We start from the raw sequence: 17,566 nt of genomic DNA, 5'->3' as shown, positions 1-17,566 counted from the left end.
AGCTACTAAGGGGTTCCAATAACTTCTCAATACCTTTGCGGTAAACTCAATACCTTTGAATGGTTTATGGATTAAAGAAAAATGTATTTTTTTGCGAAAATACGAAAATGTTCATGGAAAAAATATTTTTAAAATATATAGCGCATATTTGAAGTAATTTTTGAAACCCATCAAATAGACAACCTCGCGATCAAATTAAATCATTTTCGCAGCGCAATTTAAATAAATTTATATATCTACATATATGAACGAAAACACATACATATGTAGGTACATAACTATACATAAGTAGTTAATTTTTCCATTTGGAGCGCTTGATAACGACCGAATAATCCAACCGAAAAAATCTAGTGGTTTTCATGGTGTTAAGTTTTTGCTATTGTTAGTGTTTTTAGTATTGAAAAATATGCTACTGTTAAATTGGAAAACAGTTTAATTTGTTATGTGGTTTGAATTCGTGTGAAAATTGTGCCACACTCTCACATATAGTTAATCACAACGCTCTGCAGCGATCGATGGAGATAGCAATAAAATCGTCGTTGTCAATAATTCACTTTTTTTGCAGATTTACGCTATTCCAGATGAAATTAATTTTATATTGAGGTTATATTCAATATTATTTTGACACACTATTTTTACAGAAATGGATGAAGACCATATCGGAAATAATAAAAAAATCTTGTTTATACTAAAAATGAGTAGATAATACTGTCGGATATAGATATCAAATTTGTGAAAAAAAATTCGGTATTGGATCGAACTGGTTATCAACCGAAAATCTGATGTTTTATACTCAGTAAGTGATCCATTAACTGAAAGAAAGCTTTCCATGAATCCTATCCAAGAATCTAATGACTTTTTATCTTAATAAGGATATAATTTTGATTGATATAATTAAGATTGGTTTTAGATCTTCAATAAAAACTGTTTTCCGAGATCTTTACTTTTGTATATACACAGAATTTAAATTTTGCTACTAGAGAAATTACATTCTTCGAAGAGATTCATAATTTTAAATTCTTGGATTAATTTTAAAGGGTTCCACAAGGTTTATGCCGATTCTTAGTGGTTAGTAAAATATACAAAATGATTTTCTGACCGATCGGACAGTTACGACTGCTCTCTGGTTGATGACATTAATTAAAGAAATGATTTTTGGAAGTTTGTCGGAGCAGGAATCGGACCTCGGTTTTACGTTATAAAATCAAATCAAATCAAATCAAATCAAATCAAATCAAATCAAATCAAATCAAATCAAATCAAATCAAATCAAATCAAATCAAATCAAATCAAATCAAATCAAATCAAATCAAATCAAATCAAATCAAATCAAATCAAATCAAATCAAATCAAATCAAATCAAATCAAATCAAATCAAATCAAATCAAATCAAATCAAATCAAATCAAATCAAATCAAATCAAATCAAATCAAATCAAATCAAATCAAATCAAATCAAATCAAATCAAATCAAATCAAATCAAATCAAATCAAATCAAATCAAATCAAATCAAATCAAATCAAATCAAATCAAATCAAATCAAATCAAATCAAATCAAATCAAATCAAATCAAATCAAATCAAATCAAATCAAATCAAATCAAATCAAATCAAATCAAATCAAATCAAATCAAATCAAATCAAATCAAATCAAATCAAATCAAATCAAATCAAATCAAATCAAATCAAATCAAATCAAATCAAATCAAATCAAATCAAATCAAATCAAATCAAATCAAATCAAATCAAATCAAATCAAATCAAATCAAATCAAATCAAATCAAATCAAATCAAATCAAATCAAATCAAATCAAATCAAATCAAATCAAATCAAATCAAATCAAATCAAATCAAATCAAATCAAATCAAATCAAATCAAATCAAATCAAATCAAATCAAATCAAATCAAATCAAATCAAATCAAATCAAATCAAATCAAATCAAATCAAATCAAATCAAATCAAATCAAATCAAATCAAATCAAATCAAATCAAATCAAATCAAATCAAATCAAATCAAATCAAATCAAATCAAATCAAATCAAATCAAATCAAATCAAATCAAATCAAATCAAATCAAATCAAATCAAATCAAATCAAATCAAATCAAATCAAATCAAATCAAATCAAATCAAATCAAATCAAATCAAATCAAATCAAATCAAATCAAATCAAATCAAATCAAATCAAATCAAATCAAATCAAATCAAATCAAATCAAATCAAATCAAATCAAATCAAATCAAATCAAATCAAATCAAATCAAATCAAATCAAATCAAATCAAATCAAATCAAATCAAATCAAATCAAATCAAATCAAATCAAATCAAATCAAATCAAATCAAATCAAATCAAATCAAATCAAATCAAATCAAATCAAATCAAATCAAATCAAATCAAATCAAATCAAATCAAATCAAATCAAATCAAATCAAATCAAATCAAATCAAATCAAATCAAATCAAATCAAATCAAATCAAATCAAATCAAATCAAATCAAATCAAATCAAATCAAATCAAATCAAATCAAATCAAATCAAATCAAATCAAATCAAATCAAATCAAATCAAATCAAATCAAATCAAATCAAATCAAATCAAATCAAATCAAATCAAATCAAATCAAATCAAATCAAATCAAATCAAATCAAATCAAATCAAATCAAATCAAATCAAATCAAATCAAATCAAATCAAATCAAATCAAATCAAATCAAATCAAATCAAATCAAATCAAATCAAATCAAATCAAATCAAATCAAATCAAATCAAATCAAATCAAATCAAATCAAATCAAATCAAATCAAATCAAATCAAATCAAATCAAATCAAATCAAATCAAATCAAATCAAATCAAATCAAATCAAATCAAATCAAATCAAATCAAATCAAATCAAATCAAATCAAATCAAATCAAATCAAATCAAATCAAATCAAATCAAATCAAATCAAATCAAATCAAATATCAATTTTGATATATATATAACCCTATATCGATCCCGTTTAGCTATGACTTATATACAGTATATTTAAAAAATGCGCATTCCTTCAAGAAAAGTTTCTCTCAACCGGATTTGACTGTGATTTTATATTAGCGCTAATGTAATGAGCATTAAGTTAATTAAACTTTTGCTTTGCTTAGACAAATCGCTCTTATAGACTCTGTAATACTTTCGTAGGAGAGAAAACACAAATTATAGACATAATTATATATGTTTAATGCAATAAATCGCCACTGACATTGAAGGAATTATTATGCCAAATCTGTTTTGCCATAGGTAAAAGCTTACAATTGCTACAAAATTCATTGAAATGGCAAATAAACTAAATAAGATGCTTAAATATATATCTACCACACACACATACATGGTTATTTACTCAAAAATGAACTTAGCAGCCGAATGGCATAAATAGTGAAGTCATGAAATAGTGAAAGACACCAAGGCTGCATGCGACAGGAAATAAAGTCTCTTACAACAGTTGGACGTGAACAGTCACGTACGCTGCAAACTTAATCTGTAAGACGTAAGGAGCAGCCAACGGCAACAAATAGTCGAAATCCTGTCCAAAAGCACACAAACACACACACACATTTATATATGTATATATCGAATCTGGCAAACACATATGATGATTGTGTGCGGTGTGAATTCGCTTTTGCAATTGTGTGCGCTTGAGTGCGCCCGACCACGTAACGGAAATGAATTAATCGAACATAAATAAATCAACGTCCTTAAGTTTCGCACAGATTACTTTGGCAGCAAGAACCAGCCAGTCAGTGGACCAATACATACAAACAGACAAGCAAACACAAATCCTGGTCAGATGAAAATAGTTTTAGTTTTCGACTTCAGCTTCAGCTTCAGCTGTAGCGTAATATGCAAACATAACAGTTGTTTGAGATATATGGTTGTATATATGTAGGTGCATATGCATGGCGGTTGGTGTGAAAAAGCGAGCAGCACATTGAGCGGAAAATAATTTCCATAGATAAGTCACCAAAAATATCGACTTCCGGCAAATGCCAGTTGACATCAATGTCTTTTGCGTGGCATGCGAAGCGCAACAACAACAACAACACCAACTTAAAGGAACAGCAAGCAGTGCTGCGAAGGATATGTTGGTAGCTATGTTATGCTATGCCATGCTAAGCTGTGTATGTTCTCATACAAATACAGATATACATATGTACATTCTTCTTAGCCTAAGCGCTTCAGTATACACATCGCACACCAGACGCTTGCACAAATATCAGTTTGTACGACAGCAAATATTTGTTAAATGTACACTGGCGTTTGAAAAAATAGCAGTCTGCAGTAATTTTATGTACTTAAAGAAAATCAGAGGACAACATTTTTTTTATATTTCTTCAAATATATTTCAATAACATTTTTGAAGTCAAACGAAATAACAAATATCAATATATTCACGATATTCGACCTCGGTGAAAGGGTTGATGTTTCTCATATTTGGTACTTCATTAAAATATATTCAGTGGAATCTTGCCACCAAATTGTTTGAGATAACTTACACTCTGGCTGATATGTAAGATGAAAGGCCAAAAAAGGAACGAAATTCACTATATTAGCTAAGGGAACCTATCTTTCGCATCAAACTAAGCTCACGAAAGCATGTGTATTTAATTTCACTATGAGAACTCACATATTGATCTAAATCTATGGCATAAAGCCAACAAGAGAAAGGAAGATCAGTATATTTACTATTGGGTCCACGGTCCATCTACATATCTATTGTGTGGATCTCTTTTATTTTAGACCACTTTAAATTTAACATTATCACTAAATTCTGTTGGGACATTTCACCCACTAACTGATAGATACGATATTAAGTCAATAGGGAGGACAGAGGTCCTCAGGTTTGGTATAAAGAGCTTTAGAAAGAAAAGTATGGACTTTGAATTTATGTGCGTATGGTAAAGTAGGTAAAATAAGCTCAAACGATTCGAATTAATATTATATTTCTCATTGTCGAACAAAACAAAGAGGCAGGTATGGTAAAAACTTTGGTCCGATTCAGCCGAGTAGTTGGTAAGATTTGTAATTGTATCTATAGAAGGGCAGTATCTCGCCTATTATCATAACCATTGACCAATATGGTCTTTATCACAAAATTTGGTCCATGTAGCGAAAATCCCAGTAAAAGTCATCGCAGTTTAAATAAGTTTTGACAATACCGATAACTCGGGTGATCCAACCATACCCAACACCTACTTGAGAACCAGCATTCATTATTGGATAACATTCGACCGAAAAGACCACATCCAGCACGCAGTGAAGAAAATATTGCCGTCGTCGCTGAGAGTGTCCACGAAAGCCGTGGAGAGTCGATTGTTAAACCACTATTTGATGCCTGAAATAGAAGCTCGTGATCTCGGCGACATTTGGCTTAAACAAGATGGCGTCACTTTCCACGCATAACATCAATCAATGGCTTTATTGAGAGAACACTTCGGTAAGCAGATAATTTTACGTTTTGAGCCGATCGATTGGCCCACGAGATCGTGTGATATCACATCGTTAGACTATTTCCTGTGGGGATGTGTAAAGTCTAAGGTCTATGCGGACAATCCCGCTGCGATTCAGTCTTTGGAGCCAAACATGACGCGTGTCATCCACCAGTTAACAGTCGAAATGCTCGAACTAGTCATCAAAAATTGAACTCAACGGATGGACCAACTGACACGTAGCCACGGCCAATATTTGAAAGAGATGGTCTTTTAAAAATAAATGTCAAAGAATGTTCTTTCGACTGATGATAAACATTCCCCATTAAATTTCAATCTTCTGTGTTTTGTCTTTAAAAAAGTGTTTCTACTTTAAAGATTACACGATAGTTTCACGAAAAATTAAAAAACTAGGGATTCTCGAAATGGATCACCCTTCATAAGAGGGCGGATAATATCAGATCGTAACTCAAACATTTCATTACATGTGTGTTTCAAACATTTTCGAAAGAGGAACCATGTGTCCGTGATTGGTTTCTGGGATCTTAAGAGCAACTGATTACGATTGACTATGATGTAATCCTCCTAAATCCAGTGTTTATTTCATATATCATTTTAGGCGGTATCTAACTAAGTAAATATCTATAATTGCAGCGATGCTCAAAAAATAAAATGTACAGAATTTCACGAGGAACAATATTCAAAATTCCAAGGCCAATGTAATCCAAGTAACTAGGACACATTCCAACCAATTTACTCAATTTTAGTTAATTAACTCTCTTACAAAAGAAACATAACACCTGAGCTCTTCAATAACACAGCAGTAAATGACTACTAATTTATTCTCCGTGACTGTATGTACTCCCGTTCATATTTACATATGCATGTAGAAACATAGCGCGCTCTCGTTTTGGGTTACATTAGTCCTGCTTTGGTGTGTTTTCTTCGGTTACCCAAAGTCAAAGTTTAGTAGTTCAGTAGTGAAATCAGGTTTCGACTGCTTCCGACGCGGTGACATGCAAAATGCGAAAGAAACAAAAAGCGTATATAGCGATTGGTATAAGCATCGGCAAAAAAGTCAAGCAGAAAACTGTCCCAAGGATATGCGACGAATTGATATGCTAAAATAAATTGAAATTTTATGCATTTTCGTTGTCAGCGCACACACGAACAACTGATATAAGCACTAGGTAGACATGTGGGCATTGAAATAGGTATGCAGCTCTGCTTCCATGAAACTAATTTCACTAAAAATGTTTGCAGTTTCATAAAATAATCAAAATTTTGCATTATACCAGTTTGTTCGTTTCACACAAAATCCTAAGCGAGTTTTATACCAGTTCTGTTTTGCGTTGCATTTACACTTCTAACACTCAAAAAGGCAGCACGTACTTAATTCACTGCCTATAACTGTAGCAAATATGTCTGTAAGCAAAATGTCGGTGGTAAGCTTAACTCCTCATTTCATCCGGATTCACACTGCACTGGATTATAGTTTTGCTGCGTATGCATATCGGTGTGTGTGTGTGTTTGTGCACAAGTGTTTGCTTGTGGGCGATTTTCTGTTATTTTCTTGCTCGAATTTCGGTAGTTTTGTGTGTGCTCGAGTGCGTCGTAGTGTTGTTGCTACTTTGGCTGGCCAACATGAAGATAAATAAAAATGTCATGCTAAAAGTTAAGTAAAGATTAACGTTTTGTTTCAACGCGGATGACACTTGGTCATTGGTGGAGGGCAAAAAAGTTAGCTTGCAGTCAGCGCCGTACGAAAGTCACAGGCACTGCAATGCAGTCAATAAATCACCCTGAGGTGATATTGAATAAATTATAGTAAATGACAAAAAGCTTAAAGCGATTTGTATGTATGTATGTATATCTGTGGATATATTAGTTCGCTGGCAGTATCAGTACAGTATATACACAATTACATACATAAGCCAGGCGGCGGAAGGCCTGTGACGACGAATACCGATCAAATCATGGAAAACATCGAGTTAGACCGATATGTGGTATCTCGTGACATCGCCCAGGATATGGGAGTTAGTCACCAAACCATTTTAAACCATCTGCAGAAGGCTGGCCTGCAATATGGTGCTGAAACGGAACGAGCTCGACTCATTTTTGAAGCGGATGGTGACTGGCGATGAAAAATGAAAAATGAATCACATACGACAATATCAAGCGAAAATGGTCGTGGTCGACGGCCGGTGAACCGTCCTAAACAGTGGCCAAGTCGGAATTGACGGCCAGGAAGGTTTTGATGTGTGTTTGTGTGTGGGATTGGAAGGGAATCATCCACTATGAGCTGCTCCCATTAGGTCAGACGCCTAATTCTACCATCTACTGCGAACTACTGGACCGCTTGAAGCTGGCGATCGACCAGAAGGCCAACAGGAAGGACAACGCCAGACCACACACTTCGTTGGTGACTAATGACAGAAGCTAAGGGAGCTCGGATGGAAGGTTTTATCGCATCCACCATACAGCCCGCAGCCCGGACATAGCGCCAAGTGATTACCACCTGTTCCTGTCCATGGCGAACGCCCTTGGTGGTGTAAAGTTGAACTCAAAAGAGGCTTAAGAAAAGTGGATGTCTGAGTTCTTCGCAAATAAGGAGGGGACTTCTACGAGGTTGGTATTATGAAATTGTCGTCTAGATGGAAACAGATTATCGAACGAAACGGCGCATATTTGAACTAAATCCGATCATTGTAACACTATAACCCACTATAAAGGGATTCAGATAGATTGTTATAATTCGATATTAATTTCTTAAGAAGCGAATTGGTATAATTCGAACCACAACAACTGGTATAATCCAATAGTGATTTTTAAAGAAGAAGCCATGGCACTTAAAATAGGTATTCAGCTACTCTCTTGTTTAAAGTCAATAGAACAATTTGTTGTTGTTTTCACAAGTAAGTCTTTTGAAAACAGCAGAGCACTAATATAGAAACCAAAAAGGTGACGAATCGAACAATGCTTCTCGTCCAATGACTTTTACTGTTGAATATTAATTTGGATGGATAGCAACACTTTTTCTATGTGCGTTTCAGATCTATACTTTTTCTTTTTTTATCATTATGATTCGTCCATATTCCCAGTATTTTCAATTCATATTAAATATTTTCTCTAGAAAGATTTTTGGTAGCTTCAGTGCCACATCTCAGTATTTATATTAATTTAATAACGATTTTTTGTTTATATTGAATGGCTGCCTATAAGCTGATGTTGCTGTTGCAATGGAATAAAATATTTCCAGAAACGTTTGGTGAAGTTTTTGAAGGTTCTTAGCTTTCGGAGGGTTCTAAAGCTGGGTCCGCTGAATACGTAGTCTAAGTCAAATGAAGTAGAGTCTATATTTTTAATTCTAATGCCCGAAATATCCTCCGCTCAGTCTTCCCATGGAAACTGAACTACTTAGTACAGTTAAATATGGTCTATAGCTCTCTTAAGGGTTACTTTACCTAATTTTTTATTTTCATTGTTGAAATGGCTCTAAATGGAGACTAGTTATTAAATATGTCACATGATTCTGTTCAAAATAGAAGTAACTGGAGAGTTTTTTAGTTTAACAGAAAGATCGAAACTTCAATAATACTCTTTTTCGTTTGAGTTTTCTGATTAATATCTGATCGCAAGCCATCATTAGGTCTATTATGTTTCCAAGTGAGTCTCTGAAGAATTTTTGAAAATTATTGAACCTCATTAGAAAAAATATTGTTTTTCATATTTTATATTTTTTAGAAATTATTTTAATTTTTTATATCATATTAGAAGTATTCTCCACAATATTCACACTAATCACAATTTATTATTTTAAAGTCCTTAATTTGAAGTTCTTAAAACTAATTAGTCCTGCCATAAATAGAATATGTAAAACCCCTCGAACAAGCATTCAGTTGAAAATTATTTGTCGTCATTTGTTGGCTTCCACATTTCACATTTAAATTTAACTTTTGCGACATTTCCCTGTTAAAGCAATAAAAGCGAAGCTTCCCATTTCGACAGCGCAACATTCATTTGTGGCTGCTTTTGTAAGGTTTGACCTCTAAAAATACCCCAAATTGCAAGCATTTCAACGACAAAAAAGGAAAACCATACACATAAAGGAGAGTGGAGAGTGGAAGCTTTTACGTATTATGCTATTATTGTTGTTGTTGTTGCTATATGTTTTTGTGAACGATATGACAAATATCTGGTAAGTGAATTGACAATGATAAAAAGAAAAAAAAACACAGAAAAACACACGGCATGAATAAAATGTTTCTATGAAAAAAGAGAGGACAAGAAGTGTAGAAGTAGAAGAGGAGAAGCAGATGAGTAGAAGAAGTGTAGAAAGCCGCACATACACGTAATTGAATGACTTTTGCTTGTTGGCAATTCGCAAATGCAGCTGTAAAAAGTGTGGAAACCATTGTTGTGCGAAAATAATTTTAATGGACTTCCTCCTTTCATGCAACCCCCCAGAGACATAACTTCACTTAAATACGCACATCAACACATATACATGTATTATATACTTATATGTAGATTTGTTTGTGTTGTGTTTATTTAGCCGACACACACACACACACAAATACAACAAACACATCCAAGCATATGTTGATGAGCGCATGAAAACCGTGCAAGCGAGTAATAAACCTTCTGCCCTCATTTATTTCTTTCCAGACCATTTAAGCTTGACATAAGGTCTTTTTTTGGCCGTATGTCGCTCGCCCCTCTTTTATGCTTAGATTTCCTTATGCATACCGGCGTATAAACAAATTTGTTGTTGTTGTAGTGAAATCTAATTAATTCACATAATTAGTTTTGGTTGGAATCATTAACGATCTTCGGTCTCCTGATTTCAGGTCTTATTTATTATGTATTAAGAATAAGTTCTTCCAATTCATAATTACGGAAATGTTAGGCTACCTTTTTGAAACTGTAGTGCTTATATAGAAAATTTTCTCTCTTCAGAAGAAACGATGGGTAACGAGCTCTCTATCAGCTGCCTCGAGTTCACCTCGTATTTTACTCGAAACCATTTTCTATGCTCTAACTTTCAGTCAATATATGTATCAGGTAGTCGGAAGCATTTACATTCGTTAGCAAATCGGGTAACTATATATACGTTTTTGAATATCAGATAACCTTACGTCTGTTTTGGTTTCGACGCTCTATTTTTAATCGATAATTGAGAAAGACCTCATTCAATGTTCTTCTTTTCTTTAAAGTTCTTTGTTCGAATGTAGAAAGAATCCTTGGACCCAAGCTGTCGTTCCTCAAAAAACAATAGGCCCATTGTTATTCCAAGGCTGTCCCAATATTCTGAAAAATATTCTTCTACTATAAGATCTATAAGTTTTGATCTACTAATCCGTCACTTATACATTTTTATTATCTTTAATTGGTCAATATCTTAGTTCTTGATCATATGTATAATATTATATATTAGTTTAACTGCAGTGAATCAAGTTAAAACTACAGCGATCAGTTGTAGCAATGCAAAGAGATCACGAAGGAAACTTATAAATAGGTTTCAAATGAGAATCTCGAGAAGTAAAATAAAAGTCGAAAGGAAAGATCACGAAATATGCTTAAAAATGGGATTCTAATGAGGAACTGAGTTGAAAGGAAAGATCACAAAATAATCTTATAAATGGGTTTCTAATGAGAATCTCGAGGAACAATATAAAAGTTGAAAGGAAAGAACTCAAAAGAAGCTTAGAAATGGGTTTCTAATGAGGAGCCATTATTTATCTCCTATAATATTTGAATCTCCCATAATATTGATTTAAAAGGTAACGAAAGGTACGCTTATGCGACCCGGGTTATGCGGCCATCTTTGTCTTTATCAGTGGCTAATACAGGAACACCAAGAACATCAAGTCATCACCACCTATACAAAATATACTACGCAATCACCTTGCTTGGTTTGAATGGTAAACAGACCGAAAATGAAAAAAAAAATCTTTTAGATAAAAAGGAGCTCAATAGTACCGTAGGGCTCAGCAATGAAGTCTTCGTATTCCAAATGAGTCCAAAACATATATTCTATAATAGAATTCTCTCCAGTCAATCTCGTGATCGCTACGTCAATCGTCAAAATTTGTGGTTTTTCGATAATACATTTTGTAATTATAACCAAAAAGTGTTCTCACTTGGAGAACTCAATATTCTTCATTGAGAAAACCGCGTAGTCAATTAATCTACATTCTTTCGGTAATACCGGAGATATTATGAATTAAAATACTTATAAACTGAGAATATAAATAATATGAGAAACAAAAATAAGAGAGGTTTCTTTATTATATTAAGGAATAACTAGGACGGGCCCACATTTTATTCGATCAAGAACTGAAAACTCGGCAACGTTCTAGAAAAAACTATTTTTTGACTTCAATATAATTGAGAAAGTCCAAACGACATCAGTTACTTCATTCGAAAATTGTGAAGAACGAGAAATATTTTGAGTTAAAGTATTTCAGAGACATATACTCGTAATATTCTTCAAATTATAACTTTCCCTCATTAAACTGCAAAAATATATTTTTTAACGATTTCGACTTCATTTTAATTAATTTCACTTCAATTCAAAAACCTTTATATGTAACCTTCAGCTCATTCCCCACTCCATTATCACTCACTCACTCCCTAAATCCCTCCCATACATAAGTTAATTCACCATCTCACTCACCTTTACTGATTCCAGTCGCCTTATCGCGCAGCACATTTATCGAATGCACTGGACCATACTCTTCGAACATCTCACGCAATTGTGCCTCATCCATGGATTTTGGCACTTGGCCAACAAACATTTTGATATTGTCTGGATCGGGTTCCTTCTCACCGAACGGCATGTCGGCGTCCATGCGGAAGCATGATGATTCCGTGTCGACAACAACATTTCGATTGGCACTGCACGTGTTGTTGTTATTATTGCCATTACTATTACATAAACTTGGTGGACCACTGTTGTTATTATTGTTGTTGTTGCCATTGACAAGACCTGTGCTGCTATTGCTATTACTATTATTGAGTAGCGATGCGCCATTGTTGTTGGTGTTGCAGCCCGGTGTAGATGTATGTATCGGACTGTTGGGAAGGCTAGTGGTGGTGCTGCTCTTATCACTCATGCCAAATGCACTGTAACGAGAAACGATTGGAAAATTTTTAACAGAAGGTCTCGATTAGAGTCCACATAAATATTGAATCATATTGTTTGGTGTATGTGTATGTATGTATATAACGGTTTTGTAGATGAAAAGTTGTACATATGTTTTAAATACATACTTATATTAGTCTATAGAAAGAGAATTGCATGCGGTTCCATATTAGGGTGGGCCTTAAGAACTTAAGTCCAGGAAGATGAATTTTAAGGTAGAACACGAGACTTTAATTGATACTTTAGTAGTTGTAGAATGCTTAAAATCGGTACCACTGCAACCGGAGATGTCACAGTGAATTTCTGGTCCCGATAAGTGATAAGTGAGGTAGGTGCAAAAAGGGGTAAACCTACCACTTTTCTATAAAGACCAACGGAATTGAAAATAATTTTGCACTCATCAGTATACAGACTTCCAAAAAGTTTTCTTAAAAGAGAGGACGACTAGAGATACGAGAACGAGAGAGGGTCTCAATTAAAGAAGACTAGGACTGAATCCTCAGAAGGATCAAACTAGAGATATCTTCTTGGATACTAAAACAACAAATTAAATATTTTGTCCCAATGAAATGTACAGTCTATTATTTTTAGAAAAAAAGAGAAGAAAAGAAGACAGTAAGAAAGACGATTACGATTAGATTTGAGTGAGACAATTAGTCAACTTTAGATTTTATATGGAGACCAAAAATTTTCCCAACAAATGGACCGGGCTTCAAAAAATATTTCTTTGATAATTAATTTTGATGAATTGAGATGAAAAAAGAGATGTGGGAACATGGACCAGCATGCGACTGGCCCTAATATATCGTTATTTACAGCCATTTCGTGCATTAGACAGGGAATTTTTTTCGGTTTTGAGTCTCTATAAAAATTTAAAATTTTGACCCCTGTAAGATACGCCTTACCCACCTCCAATCGGAACCAAAATTGGTATTTGTTATCTCCATATATAGTATTTTCATTTTAGTGGTTTAAACTTTCAATATATTGCAGATTTCCGAAGAACCACCCTAATACGCCACAAACATAAGTTTCGCAAAAGTTTTAAGAACTCTTGATATTGGCATCATGGATTGTCGAAGTAGTCGATTCAACAGTCGAAATGAGAGTGTAGAAGATAATTGAAAAATTTACAATAACAACAAAAACGAAAAGAAAAGAAACTGCCAAAGAATAAAAACGATGACAAGCAGCATACGAACAGAATAGCGTAGACTTAGTGGCAAACAACAAAAAAAAGAAAAAATAAAAAAATTAAATAAATGAGCGCGGCGAGATGGAGAAATCAGTGATAAGACAGACGGACGACAGTGAACGACCAGGGATAAAGGGATGTCCAACTTATTCCAGTGTGAGAGCGCCTCAAAATTTGCGTTTTTTATAACATTTTGCATTATTACCAGATCAGACAAAATACTAATTTTTGGGCATTTAAATAAAAATACCTAACATTTATTATGGTTAAAAATTATTATATACTGAATGTTTAATATAAAATAACTTATTTCAATTTCATTTAGCGATAAAATGGTATATTAAAATAGCCGGTTTTCGAAGTTTCAGTAATAAATATGGTCAATTATTAAATGTCAACTGAAAATAAATCAATTTCTTTTATAATTTTCCATGAAAAATTAGTTGCTCGATGCTGCAATTCACAAAAATATTCTTAAACCACTTATAAATTACGCGTTTTCATTGATATTTATTGTTTAAAGTTCTTATTACTGATCTTGCAAGGCGGCTAAAAATGTCTCCATCGCATTATTTTTTTGGCAACATTTCAATCTGGCCTTTCCAGTTTCCCAATTGCGAAACGTCAAAACCTCCTCATCTCGACAAACTGTCAAAGTTTAGGTGGTTTTGACGTTTACAATTGCGCTCTCACTTCCAGTGATATGAGAGTTGTACATCTCTTTATCTCTGGAACGACGATGAGAATAGCGAATAGTGTGGTGGAAATTAAAAAGGCGACAACGTGACAAAGCAGGAAATGCAAGGATTCAAATAAATTAGAGGAGAAATGGAGTGCCGCTGTTAAATTAATCGATTTGCGAATATTTCATTTCCTTTCAATGCATTACACACCACCCTGATAATGAATGCAACACTGCGTGCAGACAATGCCGTTAACGGCGAAGTAATGGAACGCAAAGAGATAATGTAAAGTAATTTAATAAGCTTTTTAGTTGGTGCTGGCTGGTGACTGGTGACTGGCGACTTAGTGCAATGAGAAAATGAAAGTGCAAAATTTGTTTTTGTAATTTTTGTAATTTATGAGCGCTCATAAATCGTAATTACTTACAGATTTTCACTTGAAATACATCATATATAATATATAAACTACTCACTCGATGTAAAGATTATGCGCCTTCTCTGAGAAATCAAAGATGGTCGGCCGATTGCCGAGGAAACTAGACGCATGGCTGCTGAACATTTCGACCGAATATCCTTCAATTTTAATTTCGTAAAAATAGTTATAATTCACAAGATTTCACGCTGCACAATTTCTAGATATTACGCAATTTACACTTTTCACGATTTTTCTTAGTGTTTTTTTGTTTCTCTCAATACTTAACACTGACAGTTTCACCAGTGGGCAATGACAAATTAAAAATGCACAGCAAAATTTCAAACTGTATTAAGAATCCACACTTTAAAAACAATAATTTGTTATTGTTACGTCTATAAAAAGTCACACGCGAAATTCAATGGTTAGACTCTTTAAAACGGTGCACTATAAATTCACATTTATATAAAAGAAATATTTATATTTAATTAATATAAGAAAATTGTACAACTGAAGGATATTTCAGCGAGAGACCCTAATTGCGTTGTGTGCACGTACGCGACTTACGGAAAAATGAACGAGTTTATCGTAAATTTCCAATAACGGCGCGAAGAAAAAATTCCAGATTTTACACCGTTTCTGGCTGAAGTGCTATAGTTTGTTTGTCGTAACGGTACTAAGAAAAGGTGTTTAAGCTATGACCAAAGCAAATTGTTAGTAGTCGAATGGAGTTTATAATAATTATGAGAATTGCTTCCAGAGCGCAATGGAAAAGCGTGTCTCAATGCTACGGTAATAATGACAAAATCAGTGAAGATCGGCTATTTGAAGAAGAGAGAAATAGAGAATTGAAAGAGAAGTTAATTTGATGAAAAATAGTAGATTTTACTTAATAATCAAAGTGCATATGATATCCTCATCATATACTATGTATAGTTTGAATATTATCTGCTCTTTAGTAAGGAAAAGGACTTGATTTTGATGCCGACAATTTTTTTTTGGTTTTGTAAGTACTTGTTTTGAAATGAAAATATTTAGAACGGACATTTTTAACTTCCGAAAGCAAAATATAATACCAAATAGGTCCTAAAAAATATAAAAAAACATTACATTCCCTGAAAGGTTTAGTAAATCAAGAATATACTGTTTCAACTATTTTTACCTTCAATCTTCAGTGGAGTCACATTCGATGCATAATATACATATATGACACTTGAGAATTGTTTGGGAACCTTAAAGAGGTCATTCCATGTGCTAGGCTCAAAAAAATGTTTTTTTTTTTCATAAATAAATGGCAAAGTGATTTTCAGAAATTTGGAAAGATACAGCAGTTAGAAGACGGAGCTGTCCGGAGCGCTCAGTTGGCAACAGAAAACTTTGAAACAGTTTTCTCAAAATTGTGTTTTTTAAACTTTCCTCCAACGTAGCTCAAAACCGGTTTGACCGAATGACTTGAAATTTGAAAACGCATGGAACGCGCTATTATTATTCAAAAATTCCAAAAAGGGAATAAAATTTAAATAAATATTACTCAGTAAACTTGTAAAATGGCTTAAGTCGACTTATGCTAACGTGGGTAATTTGTTTTCTTATGAAATTTTCGTAGACATCGCAGTACTCTTTTATCTTGATTTGGACTTTCGATTTTAAATCAAACTAAAAACTACCGAAGTGTACGATTTTATTAGACACCAGAACTCATATTACTGTTTTTAACTAAAATCGACTTAAGCTATTTTAACGCATAATTTGTTAAATCTCTTTCGAATATATGTAAGAATTTATTTCTAATTAATTTTCACTTTTGTTTCACCCACTCCATAAAAGCGATCAACTGTTATACTCATAGAGAGTATATCATTTCTAAAAGGGTTAGGTGGTTTTCAAAATAACAAAATTAAAAAAAATTTATGTAATTAAATATTTTTCGAATTTCAAATCAACCCGAAGAAAATTCCATGAGATAGACTCTTTGTAAGTTCCGCCCATCAGACCACATTTGTTTTGTATTTAAAACCTTAAACACGATTATCTCAAAATTAAAACTAAATTTTTGAAGTCGGTTCACATAAACTAATATTGAGTTATGCCGACCAGCACAACAACCTTTTTTTGGATAGGTCATGGGTGATGAGGTGTAACGGCATTTCTAAATAAAAATTCCACAAAATACTATTTAAATATGTATCTTTGATATGATAAATTCTTTAAGGTGTTATCTATGTTGAAGTCCTTCAAAATCGAACTTTATATGCTTTTATTTTAAAGAATACGTTCTTAAGAATGTTATCTCATCTCAATTTATAAAGATTTAAGCAGTAGAAGGAAAGTTATAGCGTTTTGCATATTGGCGGAGCAAGAGTAGCGACTCTAGACAAAGTTGTACTTGAAACTTCAAACGCGTTTATCTCGAAATCATGTTTTTACGAAAACGCCGTTGCAGTGATTTGGATTGCAGAAAGAGTTTTCCACCGATTTCAATATATTTTTTTTTTTATTGTTCGTCATTTATGTGTAGTGTGATTGTATGATTTCATTTTTTCTTTTAAATTTTCATATCAAGGTTATGAATTTTTAAATACATTTCGTCAGATGAAAAAAGTAGCCCTTTTGAGAAAATCGTCGACGTTTGCAGATTGATGAATCATTCAAGAACAATTGGTTTTTTG

The 17,566-nt window shown here is 33.1% G+C and overlaps 1 protein-coding gene across 6 annotated transcripts in view; it reads right to left on the bottom strand.

The window, feature by feature from the left end:
• Positions 1–17,566, bottom strand: part of LOC105216537 (CUGBP Elav-like family member 2) — a 309,490-nt gene that overhangs the window by 111,995 nt on the left and 179,929 nt on the right. For 4 of the 6 annotated variants that reach the window (XR_008470570.1, XR_008470569.1, XR_008470571.1 and 1 more), the window contains exon 3: positions 12,140–12,588. Coding sequence is in view for 1 of the 6 variants with exons in the window: in XM_054227861.1 (XP_054083836.1) it covers positions 12,140–12,588 (449 nt within the window). In the remaining 5 variants the exon portion in view is untranslated. Of the gene's footprint in view, positions 1–12,139; positions 12,589–14,958; positions 15,470–17,566 lie in introns of those variants that run through there. The other 2 variants (XR_851941.3, XR_003752665.2) reach the window with 2 other exon arrangements.

This window comes from Zeugodacus cucurbitae, chromosome 3 (genome assembly GCF_028554725.1).
Source record: "Zeugodacus cucurbitae isolate PBARC_wt_2022May chromosome 3, idZeuCucr1.2, whole genome shotgun sequence".
In the NCBI taxonomy this organism is placed as follows: Eukaryota; Metazoa; Arthropoda; class Insecta; order Diptera; family Tephritidae; genus Zeugodacus; species Zeugodacus cucurbitae.
This window is presented reverse-complemented; position numbering and strand designations above follow the sequence as displayed.